At 58.8% G+C, this 26,476-nt stretch overlaps 1 protein-coding gene across 8 annotated transcripts in view; it reads left to right on the forward strand.

Moving 5' to 3' along the window:
• The window catches only part of TP73 (tumor protein p73), a 75,188-nt gene that overhangs the window by 20,912 nt on the left and 27,800 nt on the right, over positions 1-26,476 (forward strand). For all 8 annotated transcript variants that reach the window (XR_014054624.1, XR_014054623.1, XR_014054625.1 and 5 more), the window contains exons 2-3: positions 4,960-5,056; positions 5,402-5,522. Coding sequence is in view for 5 of the 8 variants with exons in the window: in XM_081493111.1 (XP_081349237.1) it covers positions 4,989-5,056; positions 5,402-5,522 (189 nt within the window). In the remaining 3 variants the exon portion in view is untranslated. The remainder of the gene's footprint in view (positions 1-4,959; positions 5,057-5,401; positions 5,523-26,476) is intronic.

Below are 26,476 nucleotides of genomic sequence, written 5' to 3' on the forward strand. Positions count from 1 at the left end.
GGGCTGGAACCTTCTCTGCTGGGGGGGGCACTGCAGGATGTGGGGCCGCATCCCTTCCCCCAGGTGGCTTTCAGAGACCTCGGGGAGTCCCTGAGCGGAGAAGTTAGTAGGGCATGGGGCTCTGTCTCCACTCAAGCCTGGGTTGAGGTATCTGGGCCACCAGCCCCCGCCCCTCAGAATCACAAATATTCACTGGAAGTTCCTTGAAGTGAAGTGGTTTTGGGGGCCACAGCCCACAGTCGGGGGTGTCTGAGCATCGGGCCAGCTGCCGTGAGAACGAGCTGCACGCTACCCTTCTCAGGCTGCAGTGACTACAGCTTCCCCAGGCCGGGTGCTCAGGGATTCCTCGAGTCCAGCCCCCACCCACGCCGCTCCCCACCTTCTTGCACCTACGTCTCCAGCCTTGAGCAAGACTGGACTCCTCTTGTTGTGACAGGATGCACTTCCTTTCCGGAGCAACTTCATCTTGATGGCAAAGCAGAGCTGCCCACCATGTGTTGCGCCCTGTGGCATCATTACTACCACCTGGGGGATGCCATCGGAAGTCGGTCTCTCCCCTCTATGTGCGATTTTTAACATAATTTGCATCATTTGCAAAAGCAGTTTCCATTGTGAGCACATTTCCAGATTTGCAGAGTATGTCGGCGAAATTGGATTTAATTTGCAGGAAGTGGTTTTAGAATTGCTTTCTTTCTCTCACCCCTGCGAACCTTGGCCACCTTGGCCGAAATGCTGCTAGTGGGTAAAGGGAAGAGATCATCCCTGCCCAGGGGAGAGGGTGCTGTGCCCACCGAGCCCAGGGGGTTCTGGCAAGGTGGGCAGATGGCCTGAGGCCAGGCATCAGTGTTGCCTCTTCCTCACACCCCAGGTCCTGCTGGGTGGTGGGTGGTCCCCAACACCTATAGGCACTAGGTTGGCAGTTTCGTCACACGTAGCCCAGTGCGGCCAGCTCTTCCGAGTTTTCCAGGGATGTTGGAGATCTGGGTGCTGCGTGACTTCTTGGGTTGAGTCCCCCCGGATCCTCTGAGTCAGGCAGGGCAGGTTTCTGGACCCATTTTGCAGATGGAGAATCGACGTGGCAGTCACTGTCAGAGACTGGCGCCATCCTCGGGTTGACAGCCAAAGGGGTTCCGCCAGTGGGCCAGGTGGGCCTGTGTGATGCTTTCCCTTTCGGCAGAGGGGTCTATCCCAGAATCTCTGGGAGTCCTGGGGTGCTGGCTAAAAGTGGACATGGAGCCCTGGGTTTGGGGTGTGTGGGGGGCAGATGCAGCAGGATCTGCTGAAGACAGTGGAGTTTGGTGAGCCTGAACCTCCTCTTCCTTCAGTAAGCCTGAACTGTCTAATCTGCAGTCCTGGTGGTGAGGGCTGGGGTGGGGGTGGTGGTGGCGCTGGGGTGGGACCCCTGCTGCCTCCTGCTTCCCCAGAGGGCTGGGCACCTGCAGGTCTACCCTGAGCCAGAGCTGGCCTGCATGGTGGTCTGGGTGCCTCTGACCCCAGCAGCTTGGGATGAAGCAGGGGGTGTGGTTAGGGAAGATGCTGGTTGTGTCGCCCAGGGTGGGGACTCTCTGTCCCACCTTCTGGCTGTTCTTGGGGGGAGGGGGTGTGTAAGTGGGGGGAGGGGGTCTCGGGGAGATTCCCAGCGCTGATGCGCTGCCCCAGATGCTGGGCAGCAGGAGTTGCTGAGAACCGGGACTAGGCTTCCGGAGAAAAACTGTCTTAACTTCCACGTAACTGGCAGTGTTCTCATGTTCTCAGGGTTGCCAATTTCCCCACAGCATACTACCCCAGGCTCCTTCTCTGAAGTTCAACATTTCTTTATTGAGGTGAAACTCACACAACATAAAACTAACCCCTTTGCAGCGAGCCATCCAGTGGCGTTTGGCTCATTCACAGGGCTGAGCAACCGTCTATTTCCAGCAGTCACCCCATCCCCCCACCCCACCCCACTCCAACCCCGCCCTGGGGATTTGCCTTCCTGGATGTTTCATAAGACACGTGGCCTCTTTCACTGAGTGAAAAGCCTCTTTCACTCAGTGTGAGGTTCTGAGGTGCTTAGTGATGTAGCTGGTGTAAGAGATCACCCTTTTCATAAAGTGATACTGCAGCATGTGGACCTACCGGGGCTTCCCAGGTCGTGCTAGTGGTAAAGAACCCACCTGCCAATGCAGGAGACGTAAGAGACTCAGGTTCAGTCCCTGGATCAGGAAGATCCCTGGAGAAGGAAATGGCAACCACTCCAGTTTTCTTGCCTGATGAATCCCACGGACAGAGGAGCCTGACGGGCTGTGGTCCATGGGGTTGCAAAGAGTTGGACATGACAGAAGCGACTTAGCACACACAGGTGGACCACCAGGATTTGTTTATTCATTCATCTGCTGATGCTCCTGGGGGCTATTTCCACATTTCCACTGTCGTGGGTGCTGTGACCAGAGACGGGATCTTGCTGTCCACTTGCTGTGTGACATTAGTCAAGGCGTTGTTGTCTCTGGGCTTAGATGGGCCATTGGCAAAATAGAGGGGGTGGGATCAAATGTCCTGGGCCAGTTGAATCTCGAGTTGGCACAGCCTGCCCACACCAAGAGGCCACCCTGACTGATCTCTGCTCACCCAGAAAGGACCACCCATGGTGAGTGGGTGAGGGTGGGTTTCCACCCAGTTTCAGCTTGGTGGCCTGTTCCACGCCTGCTCCAGCCAGCGCATTCTGCTTCCTACCAAGTCTAGCCTGTTCTGTGTTACCTCATGGCCAACTCCAGGCCTTACTCAGCTCCGCTGGGTTTTGGACAGCTTAGCCCAGGATGAGAGTGACCTCCCCAGCACAGGAAGCATGCCAATGAGTGCTGGCCAGCCCCTTGTATAAACTCTGTGGATCGTGTGCTAAAGGTTTGAGGTGGAGTGGGGAGGAGGCATGACTAAGTTAATTTCCAACTCTGAGAAGACCACTTGGTCACCCCTATACTTGGAGCTGTGCTGTGTGACCCTGGCAGGTCATATAACCTCTCTGAACCCCATCTTCTGAGAGGGGGTGGAACCGAGCCTGCTCTCCGAGCCTGCTGGGGAGTTGATTTGTGGCTGGCACTTTCCAAGCCATTTGTCCCGTCCACCTTCACTTGGCCCCACCTTAACCTCCCCCTCCCAGGCCCTCCCAGCTCGTGCCACTGCTCCAGGGATGGTGGCCTGGCACGTGGCAGCCCCAGGAACATGCCACAGGCCTCAATCAGGGCCCACTGCCTGGGGACAGACAAAGCAACAGATTGCTGGCCACACCCTTCCTCCCCCGACGGCTGTGGGCAGGTCTGGGCCTGCCCGATTGGGCACTGCCAGGAGATGGCCGAGCTGACTCCTGTGGCCCCTTGCCAAGGACCTGGAGGCCAGCCCAGGGGAGACGTCACCTGGGCCTGGGTGGGGGCAGTGAGCAGAGTGGGCTCTGGTTTCCCCACCCTTCCCTCCCTGAAGGACAGGGATTCCAGATGTGCCTGGCGTGCCCACTGCCATCATGTCGGGTCTGCTTCGGGTGACTAGGGCATGAAGACTCTCAGGAGGGGTGGCGGTGGCGACAAAGGCCAGCATACACAGGGCCGGGGCCCTAAGCCCTCGGCATCTCCTGTGAAGGGAGGCCATTCGTGCAGTGACACCTCCCCCACCCCCAGTGACAGAGCAGATTCTCTGCCTCGGCCTTGGTGGCTGCCTCGCCGGGTTGGCATTGCTGTTGCATCCAGGCTGCCAGCAAGGGTCCCACTGCAGAGGTGAAAGACCGCCCCGCACCGCAGCAGTTGGGCACAGCCAGGCTCCTACCCAGGCCTCAGCTCCAGCCTCGGTTGGGCCCTGCACCTGCCCTTCCTGGGGGGACACAGGATCTGAGCTGTCACTGGCTGCTGGGGCATCAGGAGCCCTAAAACCTGGGTTGAGTCACCCCCCTAGGCTAAACCTAGAGACACAGTTCATAATAATAATGCCCACTCGTGTTCCAGTGTAATTATGACCCAGACACAGCAGAGACTTTATCTTTTTGTTTTTATTTTTTAATTTAGTTTTTATTGAAATATAGTTGATCTATACTTCCCTGGTAGCTCAGAGGGTAAAGAATCCAACTGCAACACTGGCGACCTGGGTTTGATCCCTGGGCTGGGAAGATCCCCTTGAGGAGGGCATGGCAACCCACTCTGGTTTTCTTGCCTGGAGAATCCCCATGGACAGAGAAGCCTGATGGGCTACAGTGCATGGGGTCGCAAAGAGTTGGACATGACTTAGCAACTTAAACAACAATGTTAAGTATAAGGCAGATTTGGTACAATATTGAGTTAATTTCTGCTGTACAGCATAGTGACTCAGTTATACACATATATACGTTCTTTTTTACATTCTTTTCTGCTACAGTTTATCACAGAATATTAGTATAATTCCCTGTGCTGTACAGTAGGATCTTGTTATCCATCTATTCTATATACAATGGTTTACATCTACTAACCCTAAACTCCCCATCCTTCCCCACCTTGGTAATCACATGTCAGCTCTCTATGTGGGGAGTTCGGAGTCTTAACCACCAAGGAAGTCCCCCGTGAGTCTGTTTTGTAAATGAGTTTGTGACTTATACACGTAACTGATTACTCTATGATATTTGTCTTTCTCTTTCTGACTCACTTAGTATGATCATCTAGCAGAGAGTTGAAATTAGTGCTCCTAAGGGGCCCTGCAGCAGCCCCGTGAGGGGGTGCTGTTGTCACTCCCGCTTCACAGTTGATGGCTCTGAGAAGGCCTGAGGCCAGGCTGTCCCCATCTCTGGGTCTCATTTCCCACCCCCAGAAAGGGCGGGATGAAAGGGGGGGGCCTGCGCCCTTCCAGGACCCAAGGGTGTCCCCGAGTAGTCATCATTGGCCCCTCCTGCCACTTGGGCTTGAGGACACTGGCCAAAGGGCCCAGAGGCACCCTCCCAACCCGCCCTCTTGTTCCTTCCTCGTGCAGAGTGAGCTGCCCTCTGCCCCTGCTGGAAGATGTCCCAATCCACCCAGCCCACTGCCGCCGATGAGGGGGCCACGTTCCAGCACCTGTGGAGTTCTCTGTGAGTGTCAGGCCCTGGGCAGGGGGGGAGATGGCTGGGCGGGAGCTGCTCCCCGGGCTTCCTCCTGGAGTCGCAGGCTCCACAGTCTGGGCTTCTTCCTCTGACCAGCCCTCCAGAGGGCTCGGTGCAGGGAGAGGTCCAGGGGACAGAGCCTGTGGGTGGCCACCTCCCTGGCACTCACACCAGTCCTGGAGAGGCTGGTGGGGCAAGGAAGCTGGGGGTTCTGAGAGCTGAGGGTGGGGGAAGGAGCAGAGGGACAAGGGGAGATGCGGGCTGGCCTCACTCTCTGGGCCTGGGCGGTCTGGGCTCACCGCTCTGCTGCCCGCTCTGTCTCCCTCTGTCTAGGGAGCCGGACAGCACCTACTTCGACCTTCCCCAGTCGGGCCAGGGGAATGAGGAAGTGGCAGGCGGTGTGGAGGCCGGCATGGATGTCTTCCACCTGCAGGGCATGACCACGTCTGTCATGGTGAGTGGGGCTTCCCTCTGCGGGGCACTCAGGGTGGGGGCAGTGAATGTGAACTGTCCTGTCTCGGGAGCCTGCAGAACCAGGAGGCAGGCTTGCAGGTGCACGGTTTCCTCTGTGTGCTTGTTAGCACATTTCAGATCACAAAATAGAAACTGTATCAGCTTATGTAACTGTCAGTCCAGGGGTAAGAGGCTTTTCAGGCCTGGCTGGATCCAGCTGTAGTGAGACCTTCAGGTATGGCTGGATCTAGGTGTACAAATGAATTCAAGCATGGCTGGATCCAGGTGCTCAAACAGCTGCCTCTAATTCTCTTGCTCTGCCTCCCCCATGGTGGATTTGTTCTTAGGCAGCGTCTCTTCTTGTGGTAGAGGCTCCAAGAGTAGCCCCCTCCCTGGGGGGAAGGACCCCTCTTTGCCCAGAGTCCAGCACGCCCATCTCTGAATATGTCATGTGTCTATTCCTGAGCTGTCCCTGTGTCATTGATGACCTGGGTGCCCTGAAGCAGGGTCAGGATGGAGTGGAGTATTGGGGGCTCCCCCACCATAGGCCCTAACTTATGAGGAAGAGGTCCCTGAAGGGGATGGAGCTGCTGTTTCCAGAGGAGGGAGATGGGAGGGGGGCTGCAGGAGCACCCAAGGCCCTGACACCTGCCTGTCTTGCTACATCTCAGGCCCTGCCACACTGGGTGGTCCTCTTGGCAGGAGGCAGGGCTGTGGTAGCTGACCATACTCCTGCCAGGCATTGGGGTGCCAGGAGGTAGGGGGCAGGCAGGACACAAGAAGGGTGTGTAAGGACGCCCAGCCCTGGGGAAGCACAGCAATGCCCCAGAACCCCCCACAGTCACCTCCCTGGCACAGTCTCTGATGGCCTGGGGCTGCTGAGTTCTGTCTGTGAGCTCACTGCCCAGGGTTCCCTCAGGTGGGCCCCTGTCTCAGGACCTTTGCTAAGAGCGTGAGGGAAGCACCTGTCTCTGATCTCAGGTGGCCTCAGACTGCAGCGGATTAAAGCAGGGTTTTGGTTGCTGGCCAGACACTGAGGTCGGGCTGCGGCAGTGAGAGTGCTGAATCCTAACCACTAGACCACCAGGGACCAGGGGCCAGTGATGAGGCCCTGGCCTGTCAGCTGTGTGAAAATGAATTTCCACGAAGATGGAAAGTAGTGGAAGCAGAAAAGTGCTTACTAGGAGGGAAAGGGTACATGTGAATACACACATGGGTGGACTCCAAAGGAGAGGGTTGCACCCTCATGGGGGTTTGAACCACTTTTATGGGACGTTTCTTGCTGGTTTCCTGTGGCCAGTCATCATCCTTTACCTGGTCCTGAGTCCTTGATTGGTTTATCTCAGGGTCCCCCACGTGTCTGGGGGCTTAGAAGGTCAGGAATCTTCCCGCAATGTGGGAGACCCAGGTTCGATCCCTGGGTCAGGAAGATCCCCTGGAGGAGGGAATGGCAACCCACTCCAGTATTCTTGCCTGGAGAATCCCATGGACAGAGGAGCCTGGCGGGTTACAGTCCATGGGGTCGCAAAGAGTCGGACGGGACTGAGAGACTTTCACTTTCACGTCCTCCTGTGTGTGTGTGTGTGTGTGTGTGTGTGTGTGTGTGTGTATGTACACATCTCTTAGCCAAGATGGATTCTAGCGAAGAGGCCTGTTGGGGGGCTTGACATCACTCACTGTGGGGTGACACCCCTTCCCTTTTTGATCTCCAGGGAGCCTTTCTGAGCGTATGTAGTTGGGAACATCTCCTTGACCTCAAGAAAGAGGACTATGTTGTCTTCTATGTCTTATCTGGGCAGAGTTCAGCTCTGCTCTCTCCTGCTATCTGTCCACAGGGGACAAAGCCCAGCTGCTTAGCCTCTGTCCTCAGCTCTGCTGGCTGGGGGCTCCATGCACAGCCGCTGGCCTCACACAGACCAGCATGAGGGCCTTGGGGCACCAGAAGCGGGCTGAGGGCCAGGGCGCATGAGGGAGGTGGAGCCAGGAACTCTGGAGGCAGGAAGAACTCAGAGCCTGCCCCCTCCCCAGAGACCCCTCCAGGAGTTGGAGCTCTTATCCCAGCACACACCCCTCTGAGAATAGTGGAGGGGTGGGGCTCTAGTCATGGGAATGAGCCAGGGTGAAAGGGTAGGGGAGGAGGAAGGGTCCCTGTGTTCTTTGTTGTTGTCTGTTTTGGATGCTGAGCTGGCCCAGGGCCCGCTGGCCCGAGTGGGACAGAGGAAGGTACCTGCTTGGACAGTGGTGGCTAGGATGGGTTGGGGGTTCTGGGGGTAGCGAGACCCCTGTGACATCCTTGCCTCTGAGGAACCCCTCGGGCTGGACTGGAGGAATCTGCCTGCCCAGCCCAGTCTCCTGTCTCTGCCTAGGAGACTGTCGGGGTGGACACAGCTGTTGTATTCCCATTTTACAAGTGAGGAAACCAAGGCAGATGCTGGGAAAGTGTAGGCTTGTGCTGGGCCAGGTAGTGCCATCTTGTCCCTTTAGACCCTTCCCAGTTGACCAACACCTCCCCAGGGGCCAAGGGTCCTGACCTCTCACTTCCAGGTCCCCCCATCCTGGATGTTTGCATCCTCCACAAATGGGTGGGTCTCAGCCTGTCAGTAGTGATGCTCTGGGTTACAATGCCTGGGGTGCTCACCTGAACCCTACCACCTGCCCTGCAGGGGGTTGTGGGGAGCGGAAAAAGAGAAGACTGGTGGCTCTGCCTGTACTGGGACCCAGGATAGGGTGCCTAGGGATTGGGCCTCCACTCTTTGCTGGTGAATTTATTATTATTTTATTGTAATGATCTTTTATTTTATTTGGCTGCATCGGGTCTTACTTGTGGCACACGGGATCTCTGTGAAGGTGCATGGACTCCCCAGAAGTGGCATGTGGGCTCAGTGGTTGTGGCCCGAGGGCTCAGTAGTTGTAGCCCGAGGGCTCAGTGGTTGTGGCCCAGAGGCTCAGTCGTTGTGGCCCGAGGGCTCAGTAGTTGTGGCCCAGGGGCTCAGTAGTTGTGGCCCAGGGGCTCAGTAGTTGTGGCCCGAGGGCTCAGTAGTTGTGGCACACGGGCTCAGTAGCTGTGGCACACAGGCTCAGTAGCTGTGGCACGCTGGCTCAGTAGTTGTGGCCTGAAGGCTCAGTAGTTGTGGCACGTGGGCTCAGTAGCTGTGGCACACGGGCTCAGTAGTTGTGGCCTGAAGGCTCAGTAGCTGTGGCGCGCGGGCCCAGTAGCTGTGGCACGCTGGCTCAGTAGTTGTGGCCTGAAGGCTCAGTAGTTGTGGCACGTGGGCTCAGTAGCTGTGGCACGCTGGCTCAGTAGTTGTGGCCTGAAGGCTCAGTAGTTGTGGCAAATGGGCTCAGTAGCTGTGGCACATGGGCTCAGTAGCTGTGGTGCGCAGGCTCAGTAGCTGTGGCACGTGGGCTCAGTAGCTGTGGCACACGGGCTCAGTAGTTGTGGCCTGAAGGCTCAGTAGTTGTGGCACATGGGCTCAGTAGCTGTGGCACACGGGCTCAGTAGGTGTGGTGCGCAGGCTCAGTAGCTGTGGTGCGCAGGCTCAGTAGCTGTGGCCCATGGGCTCAGTAGTTGTGGCATGCGGGCTCAGTAACTATGGTGCGCAGGCTCAGTAGTTGTGGCCCGTGGGCTCAGTAGCTGTGGCATGCGGGCTCAGTAGCTGTGGCATGTGGGGTCAGTAGCTGTGGCACGTGGGCTCAGTAGTTGTGGCCCGTGGGCTCAGTAGCTGTGGCATGCAGGCTCAGTAGCTGTGGCATGCAGGCTCAGTAGCTGTGGCACGCAGTCTCAGTAGTTGTGGCCCATGGGCTCAGTAATTGTGGCCTGAAGGCTCAGTAGCTGTGGCACGCAGGCTCAGTAGCTGTGGCACGCAGGCTCAGTAGTTGTGGCCCGTGGGCTCAGTAGTTGCTGTGCATGGGTTCAGTAGTTGTAGCGCAGGCTTAGCTGCCCCATGGCATGTGGAATTCTAGTTCCCTGACAAGGAATTGAAACTATGTTCCCTGTGTTGCACTCCAGATTCTTAACCACTGGACCACCGGGGAAGTCCCTTTCCTGGTGCATTTAAAACCCAACAGTGGAATTAAAGCAGGCAGGGAGATGTGGGGTCACTGCAAGGTCCATTGTCTGGTCACCCAGGGCTTTCTGAGAACGGGCCGTCAGGGGTGGGGCGGCCAGGCTCTTGACCCAGTTGTGTAGCTGGCGAGGTGTTTGTTGTTAGAGATTCATGTCTTTGAAGTGGGTGCCTCAGCCGCCCAAAGCCGTGTTAGGGCTTCCATCACAATCAAAAAGCAAACAGACACCCGCCCTATACACACCTTGTGGAGCAACAGGAGCTGCCACCGGGCTCCAGGGTGGGAGGACCCCTGAACACAGTCTCCTAAGGGGTCTATCTCCAGATTCCATGTGCCCCTCCTCCCAGCTGCCCAGCTCATGCCCTTAAGGGTCAGAGGGCCTGGGAGACCCTGATGACCCAGCATCAGGAGAGGCCAGTTCTAGGGTCCTGTGGGGTGGGACACCTCTCTCCAGAGAGGATGTCTGATGCTGGCAGGTCTGGGCTGGCTGGGGAGGACTTCCCTCAGAGCTATGGGGTAACGAGGATGGGACCCCCCATCTCTGCCAGCAAGAGGACTGAGTCTGGCAGGTAGTAACAGGCTTCTTAGTAAAAGTCCTGCGGGTTCCCAGAGGGCATCTGGGGATACCCGGAACCATGCTGGCCCTGGCTGGGGGTAGGGGTGGGTGAGGGAAGCCAGGCCCCCTCTGAGTGCCTCATCCTGACCCCTGCCGGCCATCCTGAGAGCAGAGACTGGTCTAGGGGCGGGCGCGCAGCCCAGCCCTCACCCTCATGCAGCCTGAAGTCGCTCAGAGGCAAAGATGGGGCTCAGAGATATAGCTGGACAGCTGACTGCAGAGCCCACTGCCTGGCTGCATTGTGAAAGGGCCAATGCCCGAGTTTTCTGGGGGCCTGGAGGGGTCCACGGAGCCCAGGGTGCCGGCAGGGAGCCCTGCATAGCTGAACTGGGTGCTGTTATTTTAAAGTCCAACTTGGAAACCGATCCCTCTGGCCAGAATGCAGCCCCTAGGACAGAGTGCTGCTGAGGGTGGGGACCTGCTGATGCCGGGGTGGGCGGTGTCCTGAGGGCCTTACCCTCACCCCCATGGCTCCATCCCCATCTGCCAGCAGGTCCACACCCTCATCAGGGAAAGCCTGGGGCTGGGTCACTGAGGTTAGCCCCCAACTCCAGGTTGGTGACAGGTCAGGTGCTCCCCGGGCCAGGCCTCAGGTCACAAGAGAGCAGCGGCTGCACAGTCAAAAGCTCTCATCTCCGCCCACCCTGCAGTTGTGACTCAGGCTCCATGTAAAGGCTTGTGAACTTGAGCACATGCACACATGCACACATACACACACAGGCCCCCATGCGCTCCCTCTGGCCTCTGGCCTCTGTGACAGTGGGCACCAGTACCCCATCCCCAGGCTCTGGGACCACCCCCTTCACCGGGTCGTGGGGTTCGTCCATCAAAAGGCTGAGGCTTAGGCAGTCCTGGCACTGGGGGCCCTGGGTCCCCAGGGTGGTACCTACTGTGGTCAGGGGCCCTGGCTTTCCACTCCCCCTTGGCTGTCCTGGTGATCAGGCTGACTCCTTCCTGCTGGACTAGAGGTTCCTGAGCAGCACCCCGGCTCCATCAGGAGACGGACCACGGGGACCCATGGGTGCCCCACCCACTGCGTTAGTGGCCGGTGTTGAGAGGCAGGGTGGGCCGGGCCTCACCTGAGGATCCAGTCTGTCCTGGGATCAACTCCCCCACGTCTCTGAGCTTAGGTGCCCTCACTTGTGGAGCTGGGGTGACAGGCTGCCTGGGGCCCCAGCAGAGGCTCCCTCAGCCCTGTGGGGCCTGCGACCACCCTCCTGCCACGCTGGGCAGCTGAGGAAGCTGAGTCAGGCAGTTGAAGGGGGAGGGCCCCAGTGGGAGCAGTGCGCCCCTAGCCTTGGAGGAGCCCCAGAGCACAGATTCCTGGTGGAGACTCTGAGGTTGCTGCAGGAATGGTCCAGGCACCATGGGGCCAAGATGTGCAGATAGTGTGGGGTCTTGGAGGTCACATCCCACCCCCATGTCTTCTTTGCTTGGAGTTATTTGACCCTTTGGGTCTCAGTTTACTTGTCTGAAAAATGGGTCAATGAGGATCTAAACCATCAGGGTTTCAGGGATGACTGCTTGTGCCCAGCATATAAGAGGGTATGACAAACGTTAGATGTGATGGCAACACCAGGGATGAAGCCTGAGTTTGAGAAAGCCATTCTGTCTGGAACCTGGAACAGTGGAGCCAGGGAGGGCCCGGGAGCAGCTGCCCCCAGCCCCAGAGCCTGCGATGCCCAGGAAGGACCAGTGCCCCAGGCCCACCTTGGGGGCCCTTTGATGGAGCTCTTGCCCTGGGCAGTGGCCTCCAATTCTAGTCCTTGCAAAACCTGGGTGACTCACCCATGACAAGCACCTATAACATAGCGCCCCACCTCCTGCAAGAGGAGGGAGGGGAGCACCTGGCCTCCTGTGGGCTTGAGAGGAGGGCGGCACAGAGGATATGAGGAGCAAGGTGACCTCTGGGCCCTGGGCAGGTGCTGTGATGAGGGGAAGCTTGTAGAGTCTCCCCTGGCCCTGGAGACTCCCCCTCAGTCTGTGAGGAACACGGACAGGGTGAAGCCCCCTACGGTGCATGCTCATAGGGCCCAGAGCAGGCAGCGGCCGTGTGCATCCTGTGCTGGGTGTGGGCCTGGGCTTTGGGTGGTCCTGGCCTTCTGATTCTTGGTGTCCCTCAGGACAAAACAGGGGCAGGGCTCTGACCAGCTGTGAAGATGCACAGAAGGGGAGCTCAGCTGATGCTGAGGCTGGCCCTGACCAGCCCTCCCCCGTCTCCCCTGCCCCAGCAGAATCTGGGTGCCTCCTGGGCCAGCTGCCCATGTCTGCCCCCTGCCTGCATCCCTTCCCCCTCTCCTGGTGCCTTTCACTGGTGACAGCTGTTGTGGACCATGGAGGGGGTGACATTTGGGGGCTGATCCACCCTGGAGCCCCGTCGCTTCTCCTCAGGTGCCCAGTGAGCTACGTAGGGGACAGACGCCAGGGTTAAAACCTGCAGACTCTTGGGAGCTTGAGATCCTAGCACTCACCTGGGACAGGCCTTCCTGGCCTGGGGAGAGGGCCCAGGAGGAGGAGGGGACAGGCCGGTGTGTACAGTCCCTGGAGCAGGAACTGTCAGGAGCGGGAACTGAGCCGGCCCCCAGTAGGGGTTGGGGATCGACTGGGCGGAGGGAGGGCCTGATGTCCTGAGGAAGGGCTAGGAGCTCCCACCAGCCCCTCCTTAGACTTCGGTAGGAAGACCCTCTGAGTGCACAGCCAGCCGCCAGGTCACTACCTCCTGGGGTGGGAGAGGGTGGGGGACAGAGCCATCTGCCTGTGGGTGGTCCAGAGGGACTGAGAGGAGTGGGACCCTAAGCTGGCACATCGTCTGTGCCCTTCTGGTGACTCACCCCTTCCTGCACAGGTGCGCCAAGCAAGAAAATACCCCCCGTCCTGCTGCTATAAGTGTGCGGAAGTGGTTGGTGGGGTGGAGTCCCCAGTGAGTTAAATTAAAAAGAGCAGGTGCCAAGGGCCCCGGGGGTGACCTGGGAGGCCAGGACTGGCAGCTGAGGACAGAACTAGAAGGAGTTCCTGGGGGCAGAGGCCCCAGCCCCCTGGTCATATCCCCGGATGGCCAGGACTTTGGATACACACACAGGAAGTAGGTGATGCTTTGGGGCAGGTGAGGAGCCTGGCACTTTGAGAGCTGAAAACACTCTCGTTCACCCTGGGACTCCCAGTCCTGCCCGGGCTCAGGCCACAGGGACAGTGCTGGTTCTCAGGCCCCAGGTGCCCTCGCAATGTGGGTGGGGCATGTCCCCTCTGCCTTCAGGGCTGCCACCAGGGCTCAAGAGAGGAGACCTTCAGACACGACCCTGCCTTGCTCTGGGCAGCCTCCAGTCCAGAGCACATGGTGGCCAGCTCCTCCTAGGGCCCGCCTTGTATCCTGAGGCCTGAGTGAGACCGAGGCTGCCCTTCAGCCTTCCTAGTGGCCCAAGGTCCTTCGGGGCCCTGGCCTTCCTCTCCCCGAGGTCTTTGGCCACCTGCTCATTCCCCTGGTGTATTAGTCAGCTGTGCTGTGTAGCCAGTACCTACCTACAGAGGGGCTTAAAGCGATACACGTCTATTGTCCCACATGTTCTGTGGGTTGGGAGTCCTGCATGTCCCCCCACTGGGCCACCTGCTCAGGGCCCCACCAGCTGCACTCCAAACATCAGCCAGGACCACCATCGTGTCTGGGGCTGGGACCTCCTCTAGGCTCTGGTTGTTGGCAGAATTCAGGTTTAAGTTCTTGTTGGCTGTTGACCCAGGGCCACTGTTCTCAGCTCCCAGAGACCACCTGCCGCCCCCCTACCCCCCGCTGCGGTCCCTCCCAGCCTTGGCTCCTGAGGCCATCAAGACGACCGCTCCCTGATTAGGTCAGGCCCACCTGAAGAGCATCACTTTTGATCAAATTTTTCCCAGTGTCTCACAATGCCCTGTGGGGGTAGGGGCTCAACCCCAGCCCCCTCCCCCTGCTACCTGTCTCTGTGTCCCTCCATCCAGCTGCCTGTCAAGCCCCTGATCCTCTTGGGGGCAAGCCCGAGTGCACCCACAGGAACCTCACTGACTGATAGATGCCTCCAGTCCCCCGCCTTCCTGCCTGCAGGCATCCTGGCTGGAACTTGCAGCCTGGGCCCTGCTGCAGCCCCACTTCCTGAACACCAGTCTACACCTCAAAACCTTGATTTTCCTCGATTGTCTCATTATGAGTGATGGATGCCTGTGTGTTGGGAGTAACAGCCGAGGCCACCCAGAGTCCTGGGGTTCAGGCCAAGCATGCTGAGTCGTGTCTCTGGCTGCAGCCACCAAGGCCCACAGAGCCTGAGCCAGGGGCTCCCAGCCCAGCCCCTTGGGGGCTGCACTGGCTACACGTTCTCTGCCTGGGTTCCCCCTTTCCCTCCTGCAGAGGACCTGGGGGGCTGGACATGCTGAGGGGCTCCTTGGGCCAAGCCTCCCTCTGTGTAGCCCCTGCCACTCCCAGTTCCCCAGCATGTAGCTAGAACAGGCCAGGAGAGGGGTTTTAAGCTCTCCTTGCTGGTGGAAGCAGCTGGGTTTGGGGGACTTGGAAGCTTCACATCTCCTTTCACGTGGTTTGGGCTCAATTGACCTTCCAGGGAGGATCCTGGCCCCTATGTCAGGGGCAGCTTTGTGCCAAAGATGATTAAATTAGAATGGACAGTTCCTCCAGAAGGGAGAGGTGGTGACCACTGCAGAACCCTCGGGTAGGTGGGTCCCCATCTCTGCGCCCCTGGCAGTGCCGAGGGCAGTGCCGTCCAGCCCTGTGGTGGGCAGGGCTCCAGCGGTCCTCCTTCTGGACCACGTTCCTCTGATTCCATGGCCACGGCAGCAGCAGGGGCATGGCCAGCGGCAGCCTGGGCAGGGTCTGTGGTGCAGGCTGAGCTGCGTTGGGCCACACCCCACTGCTCTTTCTGTTGCCAGGCTCCCTGTGGGGTCCCAGGGGAGCACAGTCGCCCCGTGTACCCTTCATCTCCACTCAGCCCTTTGGGGCGGCCCCAGAGGACCACATTCCCTGAGCAAGAGTAAGACTCACTGCGCCCTGGGCGCTGGGGCCGAGGCACCATCTCTTCCCTTCGGGGTGGCCTGGCTTTGCCTTTCGAGGTCTCAGGGGCCCGGACTGGCCCCCCATTGCTCTGCGGTGGAGGCCTGTGGCCCCCACAGCCTCCCGCGGGCAGCATCTCAGAAGGAGCTGAGTGCAGCCTCGTTGTGGAGCCGGCCTGCGGCCCCACGTGCCGCCCCCTCCCCGCACAGCCTCCTTGGTGCGGTCCGACCCAGCAGTGGGCAAGCTGAGGCCTGCCCTGGACTTTGATGAATAGTCATGAGGAATAAAGGGGTGGGCCACCCGTTTTGTTGTTAGATGCAGCTAGTTGACAGCACTGGGGAGATGGAGAGGGCCAAAGTGCCCCCAGCCAGCCCACATGCTCCAGAGCATCCCTCGTTTCTGGTCCCCTAGCTGCCGAGCTTCTCCGCCCGGTCCACCCTGCCGGGCGGCTGCAGCCCTGCCCCCAGCCCCCCGGCCACCCACACCCATGCCTCGTCACGCGGCACACCAGCTCCCTGGCGTGTGCAGAGCCCCGTGCGCCCACCATGCTGTTCGTCAGTGACCCCATGCAGCACTTTGCCTCGGTATGTGTACCTCCTGGGTCCTTTGGGTCGACTGGGGTGCCTGTGTCTGTCCTTCTTGGGGGAGGGCCTTGGTGGGGCTTTTGCCTGGTGGAAGGTTCATTGGGCATTCTCTTATCTGTCCCCCTGGCTCCCTTGGTCAGGCACTTGCTGCCAGATGGGGGGCCACCATCCAGGGGGAGCAGAGGAAGGTGGAGGCGCCGAGGGGCTGGAGGTAGGTGCCGGCCCATCCTGGAGATGCCCTGGGGACCAGTGCCTGCTAGTGGGGCAGAACCAGTAGCCAGGAAGAAGAGGGTGGGTGAGTGTCTGGTCAGCTAGTGGCCCAGCCTCGAGATGTGGGGTTTGCCACGCTCCCCAGCTTTGGACTGTTCGAGCTCAGGATCAGCCACCCCGTCTGCCCAGCCCTGCCTCCAGCTACAGGAGCTCAGCCTACCCTGGAAGTCGTCTTTGCTCCTGGGACTTGGGCTGTTAGGCTGCCACCACCTGCTCCCAGGTCAAGAGCATCCTCACCTGAGATACTGCCTATTGGCCTCGGCAACAGGAGTCTTTCCTGCCAGCTGAGTTTGCAGGTCAAGGGCTGGCCACAAGCTGGCCTCGAGGCAACCTTTTGCCCTTCACGAGGGCAGTTGGCCAGCAGAGGGAAGGACGGGTCTGCAGCTTGTGCCTGGCCCCCGTATCCTGAGCTCTGGGGACCGGGGCTCATTTCCAGACATGTCGAGTCCCCAGGGCCAGCAGGCACCAGGCTGCTAATTGAGCAGGTGGAGGTGGGGCTCAGCGGCTCCCTCAGGCCTTTCTTCTGCTGGGGAGGCAGATGCAGTGGGGTCCGTGGTTACTGTGTGCCCTGTGGGAGACCCAGCAGCGGGCAGAGGGGTAGGGTGAACAGCTGGACAGAGTCCAGGTGTCCCCAAGCTCTGCGGGTGGAGGACAAGCGCCATGTGCACAGAGAGCCACAAAGACCTGCAGGTTCTCAGTTGTGTGTGTGTGCGCAAGTATTTGTGTGTGTGTGTCTGGGCGTGTGGGTGACAGTGTTGTTCACATTGTGTATTGGGACAGGTATATGTGTTTGTGCTTGCAGGTAGGTGTCCCCAGGAGACCATGGCAAGAGTGATGTCGTGGGTGTGGCCCAGGAGGGGTGAAGGGTGTGTGGCCTCTCTATACAGCCTGACCGGTCACTGACACCATGCTCCCACATCTGGAAGCTCCCTGGTGTCTCCACACCTTTGGTGGGAACTTTTTATCTGAAACCTGGCCCTGGGAAAGGGCACAACCCTATGTGGCCACAGCTAGAGTCCCATCTCTGCTCACTTCACCCACCAGCCCCTGTCACTGGGCTCAGACAGTGGGTTCCTGGGGAGCAGCCCCATACCCTAGACTGTCCATGCAGATGGTGAGTGAGCCAGAAGGGGCTGTCTCCTGCTGCCCAGGGTCTGTTGTCACACACAGAACTTAAGGCAGAGCCTGGAGGCCCGGGTCCTGGAGGCCAGTGTCCCCACCCGGCCAGCTGGGGAGCCCCTCGGACACAGAGGACTCTGGTACAACCTGTCCTCTTGCATGAAGTGGGTGTTTCCGTGTAAGTCAGCTGAGGCTGCAGTTTATTGCCTTTTGGGGAGGTGGAGGCATGGTTATGGGGGGCACAGACCCCAGTTCTGGGCCATGGAGCATCACCTCCCTGTAGGAGCTGTAGGTGGCGGGGAGGGACCCCCTGGCATTCTCCCTGCTGCTGCCGCCCTGCCCTGGAGACCAGCAACGCCAACCCTGTTATCACCTGGCCTCCTTGCAGACTGAGGGTAGCTGTGGCCCATCTGTTTGTTCATTAGGTCAGCAGGTGCCCAGAGCAGCTCTGGTGGCAGGTGGGGTCCTCCGGAGCCCCTTCTGGGGCCAGGGGGCTGGGCTGGGTGGTTCTGATTTGTAAAAGTGCCTCCGCTTCCGTCCCGGGGGAGGTTACCTCTGATCTGCCCACTGTATGCAGAGGGGAAGTGGTATGAACACTCAGGGTTGAACTGGAGGTCATGTGGTCGCCCCTGTGGTTATCAGGAGCCCTCTGGGCCAGGAAGGAAGCATGGAGCTGTCGGGCCCCCACTTGGTCTCCTGGGGGACCTGCCTTTCTGAGCCCCTGTTCTGATGCAGCTGCCTGTAGCCCTGTGCCAGTGGGTGACCCAGGAGGGCACAGATCTGACTCCCTGCTCCCTCCCACCACCCATGGGTCAGGGCTGGACAGCCCCCTGCCATGGCCCATTTACTGGGGTCCTTCACCTGGTGCCGGGGTGGGGTTGGTGCTGGTCAGAGCAGCCTCTCCCTCCTGCAGGGACCAGTAGCTCACAGAGCAGGAAGGAGCTGAGGGCCTGTGGGGCCCGCCTCAGATGGGATGAGCTCCGTTACCACCCGGATGGTCGCATAGTCCTTCAGGTGGGTGTCCAGGGGCCCCACCCAGCTGCCTCCCAGGCCCCCGTTTCACTGTGTATCAATTTAGACCCTCACGGGATGAGATGGGCATGGTGGACGCCACCGGCTCCCCCGTGCCTGCCCCTGTTGATGGACCCAGATCCACCCGGTCTGCAAGGTTATGGAAGGCCGGCTCATGGGTGACTGGGCCATTGTCCTGGGGCCCAGGCCCAGGATGGGCGTTGTAGGTGTGTGCTATATGTTGGGCAGCACGGGAGGGCACAGTGCCTGGATTTCCCGTGTATCCGGGAGCAGGGTCATCCCTCGTCACCGCCACAGACAGGATAGCTCCTACAGGAAGGGCAGCCGTGGACAGGAGGGCCCAGGAGGGAAAGGCCAGTCAGGGCGTTAGGAAATATTTGCTGAGAACCTACTGCCTCCCCCGGCGCACCAGGCACATCAGAGGAGGATGGGATCCCTCCTGAGTTCTAGAAGCCGCCCGACCTGCAGTGCTGAGAACAGACCACAGGAGGGCAGGGCGAGGCTGCAAGCCTCTGGAGACTGGGGTGGAGAGCGATGAAGGCACCTTGGACCCGGAGGGAGCAGAGGAGGGGCTGAGAGCCCTGGGGTTCTGGACAGGATCTGCTGATGGGCTGGAGGTTTGGACCTAAGCGACTGGGTGAAGGGAGTCAGCATTTATGCAGCTGGGAAACTGAAGAAGTTAGATTTGGGGTGAAAGTAAGCGTTCTGCTTTGGCTGCGTTGTGTGAGACGCCTCTCGGCCACTGCACAGGTGAACAAGAGGAGAAACAGGAGCAGAGCTCCTGAAGCCTCGGGAGGAAGCGAGCAGGAGGGGATGTCCAGTGGGGCTGAGGGCTGAGCAGTTGAGCTCAAGAAGTGCCACCCCGGTGCCTGGGACCTGAGACACGGAGCAAGGAGGGGAGGGGAGGGTGGTGGGAGGCGGTCAGATGAGGGAGGGTTTGAAGATGACCTTCGGAATAAGGGCAGGAGAGGCACTGAGAAAAATGTCCAGGCTTCTTGAACCTTGCGGATGGGAGGACAGTGCAGAGTCTGAGCCACGGACTGAAAGAGCTGCTTGGACACCTGGGGCAGATGTCCCGAGTGCTGGAGGGTGTGGGCAGAGATGCCCCTCGGGAGCCCGGGGCATCAGGGTGGGCGGGGCTGAGCGCTGGAGAGAAGCCGGCTGCTTCCCTGAATCTCCCTAAACTGGAGCTGAGCAGAGGGAGAGACTCTGCCACGAGACAAGAGGGGCAGCCTGGGAAGGGAGAGCAGGGGTGGGGGAGGGGGAAGGCTGCTGTGAGGGCGGAGTGGCCAGGACAGAAGAGGGAGGGGCCTCAGGGGACCCGGCAGGAGGCGTTCCCCGAGGATGGGAGCAGTCAGAGCTGAACTGGGGTGGGACATGGGCCCTGGGCTAGGCTCCCTAGCTCATGCTATGAGGCTGCAAGGCCTTGGGGCTAGGGGGAGGACTGACCATTCTGGAAGGAGATGGCAGAGCCTGATTTGGGGGGCTGAGGGGTCATCCCATCAGCCGGGCTCACCAGCCTGGGCTCCTGCTCCTTTGCCAGGTTCCACGTCTGTCCCCAAAGCACTCATGCTTTTGGCATCCCCACCGTCCCCACAGTGACTATCCCATCTCAGTTGGTGGAAAAGCCACCATTCCTCCCTTCGCTCGGCAACACCTAGGAGCTCTTCCTGGGCCCCTTTCTGCTGCACCCGCTCTCATCAGGAGCCAGTTAGCCTGACCTTGGCTGTGCCAGCTTCACGCAGCACATCATGGAGCAGCGTCCCTCCCCCTCTCAGTCCCCCACATGCTCCCATAAGGAGAGCTCTGCTCCTCTAACCAGTGTCCTGCCCTTGGCCCTGCGGCTCCCTGGCCTGAAGGCCCTTCCCCTCCCCAATGTCTGAGTCTAGAGGTCCTGGTACCCAGTACCCGGGTAGCCGGTGGCATCTTCCACCTCCTGCCTACAGAACCCCACTGGCCCGGGTCTCCCCAGCCCCACATCCTGGGCCACCACTGGGCTTTTTTTTTTGTCTCCCTTTGTCTTCAACCTGTAGTGAAGCCTCACTTGCCGGTTCTCTCATTCCTCTACTATTCTCCACTCTTCGAGCTAGCTCTGGGGGGTGCAGGGTATGGGCCAGCCCTGTCTTGGTGCCCGCCAACTGCTGTCTCCCAGTGCCTGGGAGGGTGCCTGGGAGATGAGGGATGAAGGGCTGAGCTGCCTCCCATACCCTGAGAAGCCGACCAGACCAGGCCTCAGAGCTGGAGGGTGGGGCTGGGGTCGGCCTGCAGGACTTCCTGGGTAAGTGCAGCCAGTCCCTCCCCAGCACCCCAGGTGGCTCCTCTCCCATCACCGCCTCCCTGCCCCTTCACTGCACTTGTCACAGTCTCCCCACTGAGGAGTGCGGCCACCCTGTTGATGTCCCCTCCGTGTCTTCCTGCTTAGCATCTTCAGGATGGACAGACAGACAAAAGGATGAATGGACGATACATGGGTCGGGCTCTGGGGCTGCAGGCAGGGGGTGAGAGGGCTGACCACCCCCCAGTGGTGCTAGGGGGGAAGGAGAGCCAACACCCCACTGTACCCCCGCTGGCTGTGCCTAGGAGGGATCACCAAGCTCCCCACTTTCCTCCAGGATCTCTTTCCTCCAGGCACCCTGGGAGGTGTGGGATGTGGACTGGGACCCTTTTCCAGTGGTTAAAAAAAGACTCTGCATCGGTGGGTCACATGCCTGTTCACGGGGCAGCTCCGCAGAGCCCAGCAGGGGCGCAGCCGGAGACCCTGGACCCGCGCGGAACCCTGCGGATGCACTTGGGTCCAGGCGGGGCCCTCACTGTCTCAGCAGCGCTGTCTGCAGGCGGAGACTCCAGCCTCGGGTCCTGCAGACACACGTCTCCCTCAGCGGCAGCGCAGCCGGGGCTTCTGGGGGCACGTTCCCCTGGTGCGAGGTGTGGAAAGTTCCACATGGCCCTGGTGAGGATTGGGCAAGGCCCCGAGAGAGGAGAGTGTGTGTGTGCATATTTTCTGGAGGAGCGGGAGACTTTCCCCCCAAGCACAAGTCGAATCTTGTTGGCATTTCCATCCGTTTAATCACATACTCCGGGAGACGCTGTGGGAAATAGCAGCGGGCTGGAGGTCCCGCTCTGAGTGGGACGGGTTATCTCCAAGCGAAGCCCAGACGGCCGTCAGTCACTTTCCTCTGGGCGAGGTTGTGCCCAAGCCCAGACATGCCTGCCAGGGAAGATCGCAGAGTTGGAAGTTTCGTGCTCTAGATTTTGAAAGTCTGGTCTTGGTATCCTTCTCCGGGGAGCAGAGGGCAGGGGTCAGAGCAGACGGAGCATGCCAGAGGATGGGGCACCTGGCTGACCCTCCCCAGGCAGAGCCTCTGAGCTCTGACCCCAGGGCCTCAAACCTGGGGTGACCCTAACCCTCCCCCAGTGCGGGGAGCAAGATGACGGGGGTCACCAGGGTGGAGGCCTGGGTTAGGAGGTGCTGTACCTGGGATGGGAATGATAGGCTGGGGTTCGAACCTAAGAGGTGACATCTGAGCCCAAGGGAAATAGGGAGGGGCCACAGGGCACCTTGCACCCAGCCCCCCTCTGATCTGTGCACGCTCTGGTCCCGTGAGGAAGACACAGATAATGCTACTGTAAGTCCCCTACACGCGAACCTTTGAGTTGTGAACTTTCGAAGATGTAGTCATGTAAGTTATTCATATGTCTGGCGTCCACTCTCACGTGTGTGCATCCTCTCCAAGTGATTGAGCTTTCGTGTCTTTACTGTATCAAGTATGGTGGTGCGGTGGCTTCATTTCAAGTCCAGGAGGTCCAGAAGCAAGTGCAAAAGCAGTGGTGATATAGCTGGTACTGCTAAGAAGACTCATAACGCAAGAAATGGCAAGCAGATTTTCTTTTTCAATGCATTTTTAAATTATTTTATTTTTGGCTGCCATGGGTCTTCGTTGCTGTGTGTGGGTTTTCTCTGGTTGTGGCGAGTGGAGGCCACTCTCAATTGTGGTGTGAGGGTTTCTTGTGGTGGCTTCTCTTGCTGCGGCTCGCAGGCCCCAGAGCACCAGCTCAGCAGCTGGTGGCCCTTAGGCTTAGTTGCCCTGGGACACACGGGATCTACTTTCCCAGACCAGGGATCGAGCCTGTGTCCTCTGTATCAGCAGGCAGGCGGATCTGCACTGGCAGGGGGATTCTTAACCGCTGGACCACCAGGGAAGTCCCGGGGGTTTTCTTTGTTTGAGGAGACATTGTTCCTTTCTGAGGCACAAGACTGGAATGCAGAATGGTGTGCAAAGGTTGCAGCAGCCGTTCAGAGTGCAATCCAGTGCTGCCGTGTCATCTGAGAGAAAAAGAGCTGCTCTCCAGTCATCCCTGGATTGGTTTTTCAGGAGGGTAGATAGAATTGAATCCAGCAAGGAACCAGAACCTGTGCCGTCCATGTCAGGCCTAAGTGACATTGCAGCTTGCCCTCCGTCTTGTATTGCTGACGACCCTTCAGCTCTACCATCTCCCATCTCCTCTCCCTCCTCCAGTCAGTGACTCTTGCCTGTTTACTCGATGCCAGCCCCTGTGTGCCAGCTGTTGAGCTGTACTTTCCAAGGTACTGTGAGATTAAAAATGTTTTCTTTAATTTTTGTGTTTGTTTTTTTATTCATTATTTGTGTGAAAAGCGTTATAAACCTATTACAGTACAGTAGTATATAGCTGATTGTGTTAGCTCGGTACTTAGGTTAACTTTTCTGGCTTATGAACAAATTGAACTTAACGAATGAGCTCTCAGAACAGAACTTGTTCATATGTAGGGGACTTACTGTATTTACCTGATTTCTGAAGAGAAGTCCCCCACCGGACCACACATACAGGTGCGGTAGGATGGTGTGGCTCCTATGGCAGGAGGTTGCCCCACGTGGAAAGGAAAGGCTGGGTCTGTGGGCCATGCCATTTGGACTCATCTGCAGCCCTTGGCCTGGAGGGACCGGCCAGGCCAGGCTGCTGGAGGAGGCTTTCTGGAGAGGTGAGCCTGGAGCAGGGCCTGGAGGGAGTAAGGAAGGAGCAAGGGGGAGAGAGAGTACCCTCCGTGTGAGCTGGAGGGCTCAGGGCTTCCATGGGGTGAAAAGTTGAAGTGTTCTCTGGGGGAGAACAGCCAGCCAGTGGGGAAGCCTTGCACAGCTGGAATGCCAGTGCGCAGTTGAGGGCAGCCTAGAGCCTGTTCCCTTGGGGTTGTGAGGACCGTCTGCAGACCCGGGTGCAGTGCTAGATGCAGGGTGGGAGCTGCAGGCTTTGGGCAGTCGGGTGCAGCAGACAGGCAGGTGGAGGCAGCATGGGTGTGTCTGCTGGGACCCAGCAAGGTTTCGAGGGAGGGAGGGAGGGAAAGAAGAAAGGAGAGAGGGAGGGAGGGAGGGAAGTAAGGAGGGGAGGGAGGAAGGAGACCGGGAAGGGATGCAGGGAAGTGAAGAGGAAGGAGAGAAAGAGGGAAGGATGGAAGTCAGGAGGGAGCGAGGGAAGGAAGATGGAGGAAGTTGTGAAGCCTCGGGCTGGTGGGTCGCCACCTTGCACGTCTGGGAAGGACGCAGGTGGATTGTGCTGGGACCTGCGTTTGGGCTTCTTGGGTTTTTGGGAAACATCTTATCTGCCTGTTGTCAGGAGTCTCAGAGAAAGGATAGGGGACATGGATAGGGCCAACTCAGCAGCCAGACCTCCCTTCTGGTTCTCGAGGGTCCCCCATATGATCCCTGTGAACCTAGCCCAGGTCAAAAAGCAAGAAGAGCTTGGGGGGGTGGGTAGGGTTGGGTTGGGGAAGGTGCCCAGGCCAGCTGTCACCTGCTTGCTCTCTCCACATAGAGCAGTCCTACGCCTGGCCCAACGTGAGTCCAGGGAGACCCACTTTCAGCTTCTAGAACGAACTGAGGGTCAAGGGTGTGAGACGCTGCATGCACTTAGCCAGGGCAATTGTGACACCTTTGCAGTGGGTTCTACAAAGGTGAGGAGGCTTACAGCCAGAGGAAAAGGGACACCCCCACCTCCCAATTAAAAAAAGACAAACTGATCCTTTAGTTCCTTTCAGTCTGCTGGGAACTTAAATGCCGCTGCCTCTCCCGGAAGGAGCAGGGATGAAGGGCAGCCCAGTCTTCCCAGGAGGCTGCTAGCTTCTCTAGAATCCTGCATTTCTGCCCCAACCCACTCCCCAGGGGGCAAACCTGCGCCCACACGGATGCCCTGGGACATAGCCAGTGGGTGTTCCGCTGCTTGGCCTCTTGAGAACACAGTGGCCGAACTGTGCAGCCAGGCCACCTGGAAGAGGCAGGGCTGGGATGGGCCAGTGGGGTCTGGAGGCCCTGGGATGGGCGGGGCCCCCTGCGCTCCCTGGAGGCAGGACTGGGCGCTTCCCCAGTGGTGGAACTTCAACCCTGCCTGTAGGGGAGGGAACGGCTCTTTGTCAAACTGTTCTGCCCTCTGCCAGAAGGGGGGCCATTTTAAAGAGCCAAAGGTGTGGCAGGTCCTCCCCTTCCCCCACCCCCTCCTTGAGCAGGCTTGGCTCCTGTGGGGACCAGAGCTCCAGGTCAGCAAGTGCTCCTTGACACTTCTCCTTCCCAGATACCCCACATACTGCCCGTCCTCAAGGCTCTGATAAGGTCTGCACTCGGGCCACGGCACACACTTCGGGGGCCATGGACTATATGCTGGCCAGCTGCTTCTGTGGGTGCAGGTGTGCAGGAAACTCCGCAGGCTGTTAATGTAGAAATAGGAAGTAGAGCAGGAGTGTGGCGTCTGATGGGTGGCCCACTGTGGCAGAGGAGCCCTGTGTCTGAGGTCAGGGCTCCCATGCCACGGGGAAGTTTCTCTCTCCCCACCCTGCTCCCTGGACAGTGGGATCCTACAATGATGTGTCTCATCCTGGGTCCCTGTTCACGCTGGTCCCCACCAGACAGGCTCCTTGGCACTTTCAGAGTTATCCTGTCTTTTTTGTCCCTTGCTGAGTCCCTTCTGATTGTTTCTGGGATAGACTCTCAGGGCCTTGGGAGGGCACCCTTCCAGACCTTAAATGAATAGGAGAAACCTTAAAAGCATGAAACTTCCGTTTCTGCCAGAAATGCGGGAGAATGCAGGATGGGTGAGCTGGTCTTCCTGTGGCTTGGTAAAAGGAGGAACTGGAAACGATGCTGTCCACACGGTAGCTCCCAGGACTGTGGCCTTCATGCCCACCTGGGGCAGGTGGGGGAGATGGAGCTGGTAGGAACAACAGCAGATGTTTCCGTGCACGCTGGGTGCTGGGCACCCTTCTCAGCTTTTTAGTGTATTAACTGCTTGACCCTCAGAAGTCATTGGTGAAAGGTGGGCATGGATGCAGACCCACATAGGTGTTTGTCACTGTGTCAGTTATTTTACCCAGAGAAGCAGCAGAGGAAGCCCTGGAAAACAGAAACACTGGGAGAGAGCCTGGGAGGCTTCAGGGAGGAGGTGAGGCTTGAGAGGTGGTACAGGTAGAGGAGACAGATGGCATTGGGGGTGAGTGGGAGTGGGAGACAGCACAAGCAAAGGCCCCGGAGTCCCACCTGTAGGGTCACGAGGAGGCTGGAAGCGGGCTCCCTGGGAGCTGTTGTCACCGCCCAGAGGTGCAGATGTGTCCTTGCAGCTGAGATAGATGCTCCCTGAATCAGTATTTGAGCTCCGCGTTTCCCAGTTCCCTCTGCTCAGCCTCCAGAGTTGTTTTAAATTTTACTGACAAGTTTTTCTGTTGCCACATTCACTAAAAAAATGTTTTACTCTGGAGATCAGTGCTTGTCGTCCCTGATTGTAAATCTATGCTGTATCCCTGACCGCGTGGTCTGTGTTGTCGGTGTCTGATCTTAGCGTCCTGGAGCCATGCTGAAGATTGTCATGGATACAGGGAGGTGCGAGATTAGGAGGGGTGGGGACACAGGCTGTAAAAGACAGTTTATTTTCCAGGTACGCCCCCCAAAATCATTTGAGATGGTTTACAAATTCTAAATAGATAAACACGTGAAATGGGATCCTTATAAACCTACAGAACACAGCTCATAGTGGCAGGATGGACCCAGTGGAGCCTAGGTTCTGGAGAAGGCTGGTTAGGATGGCGATTGGTGGGGGACAGAGGAGGACGCAGGGGGGATGCCTCCCTGCCCTCCCTGCAAGTCAGCCCAGCCCCAGGGCAGGCAGAGACACTTTTGGCACATGGGGCCCCTCCCACCAGGGTCTCCCAGAAGGGCTGCCATGGGCTGAAGCTGCCTTTGGCTTCAAAG

The sequence above is a fragment of the Giraffa tippelskirchi genome, chromosome 5, assembly GCF_054371585.1.
Source record: "Giraffa tippelskirchi isolate mGirTip1 chromosome 5, T2T-mGirTip1v1.2.pri, whole genome shotgun sequence".
NCBI lineage: Eukaryota > Metazoa > Chordata > Mammalia > Artiodactyla > Giraffidae > Giraffa > Giraffa tippelskirchi.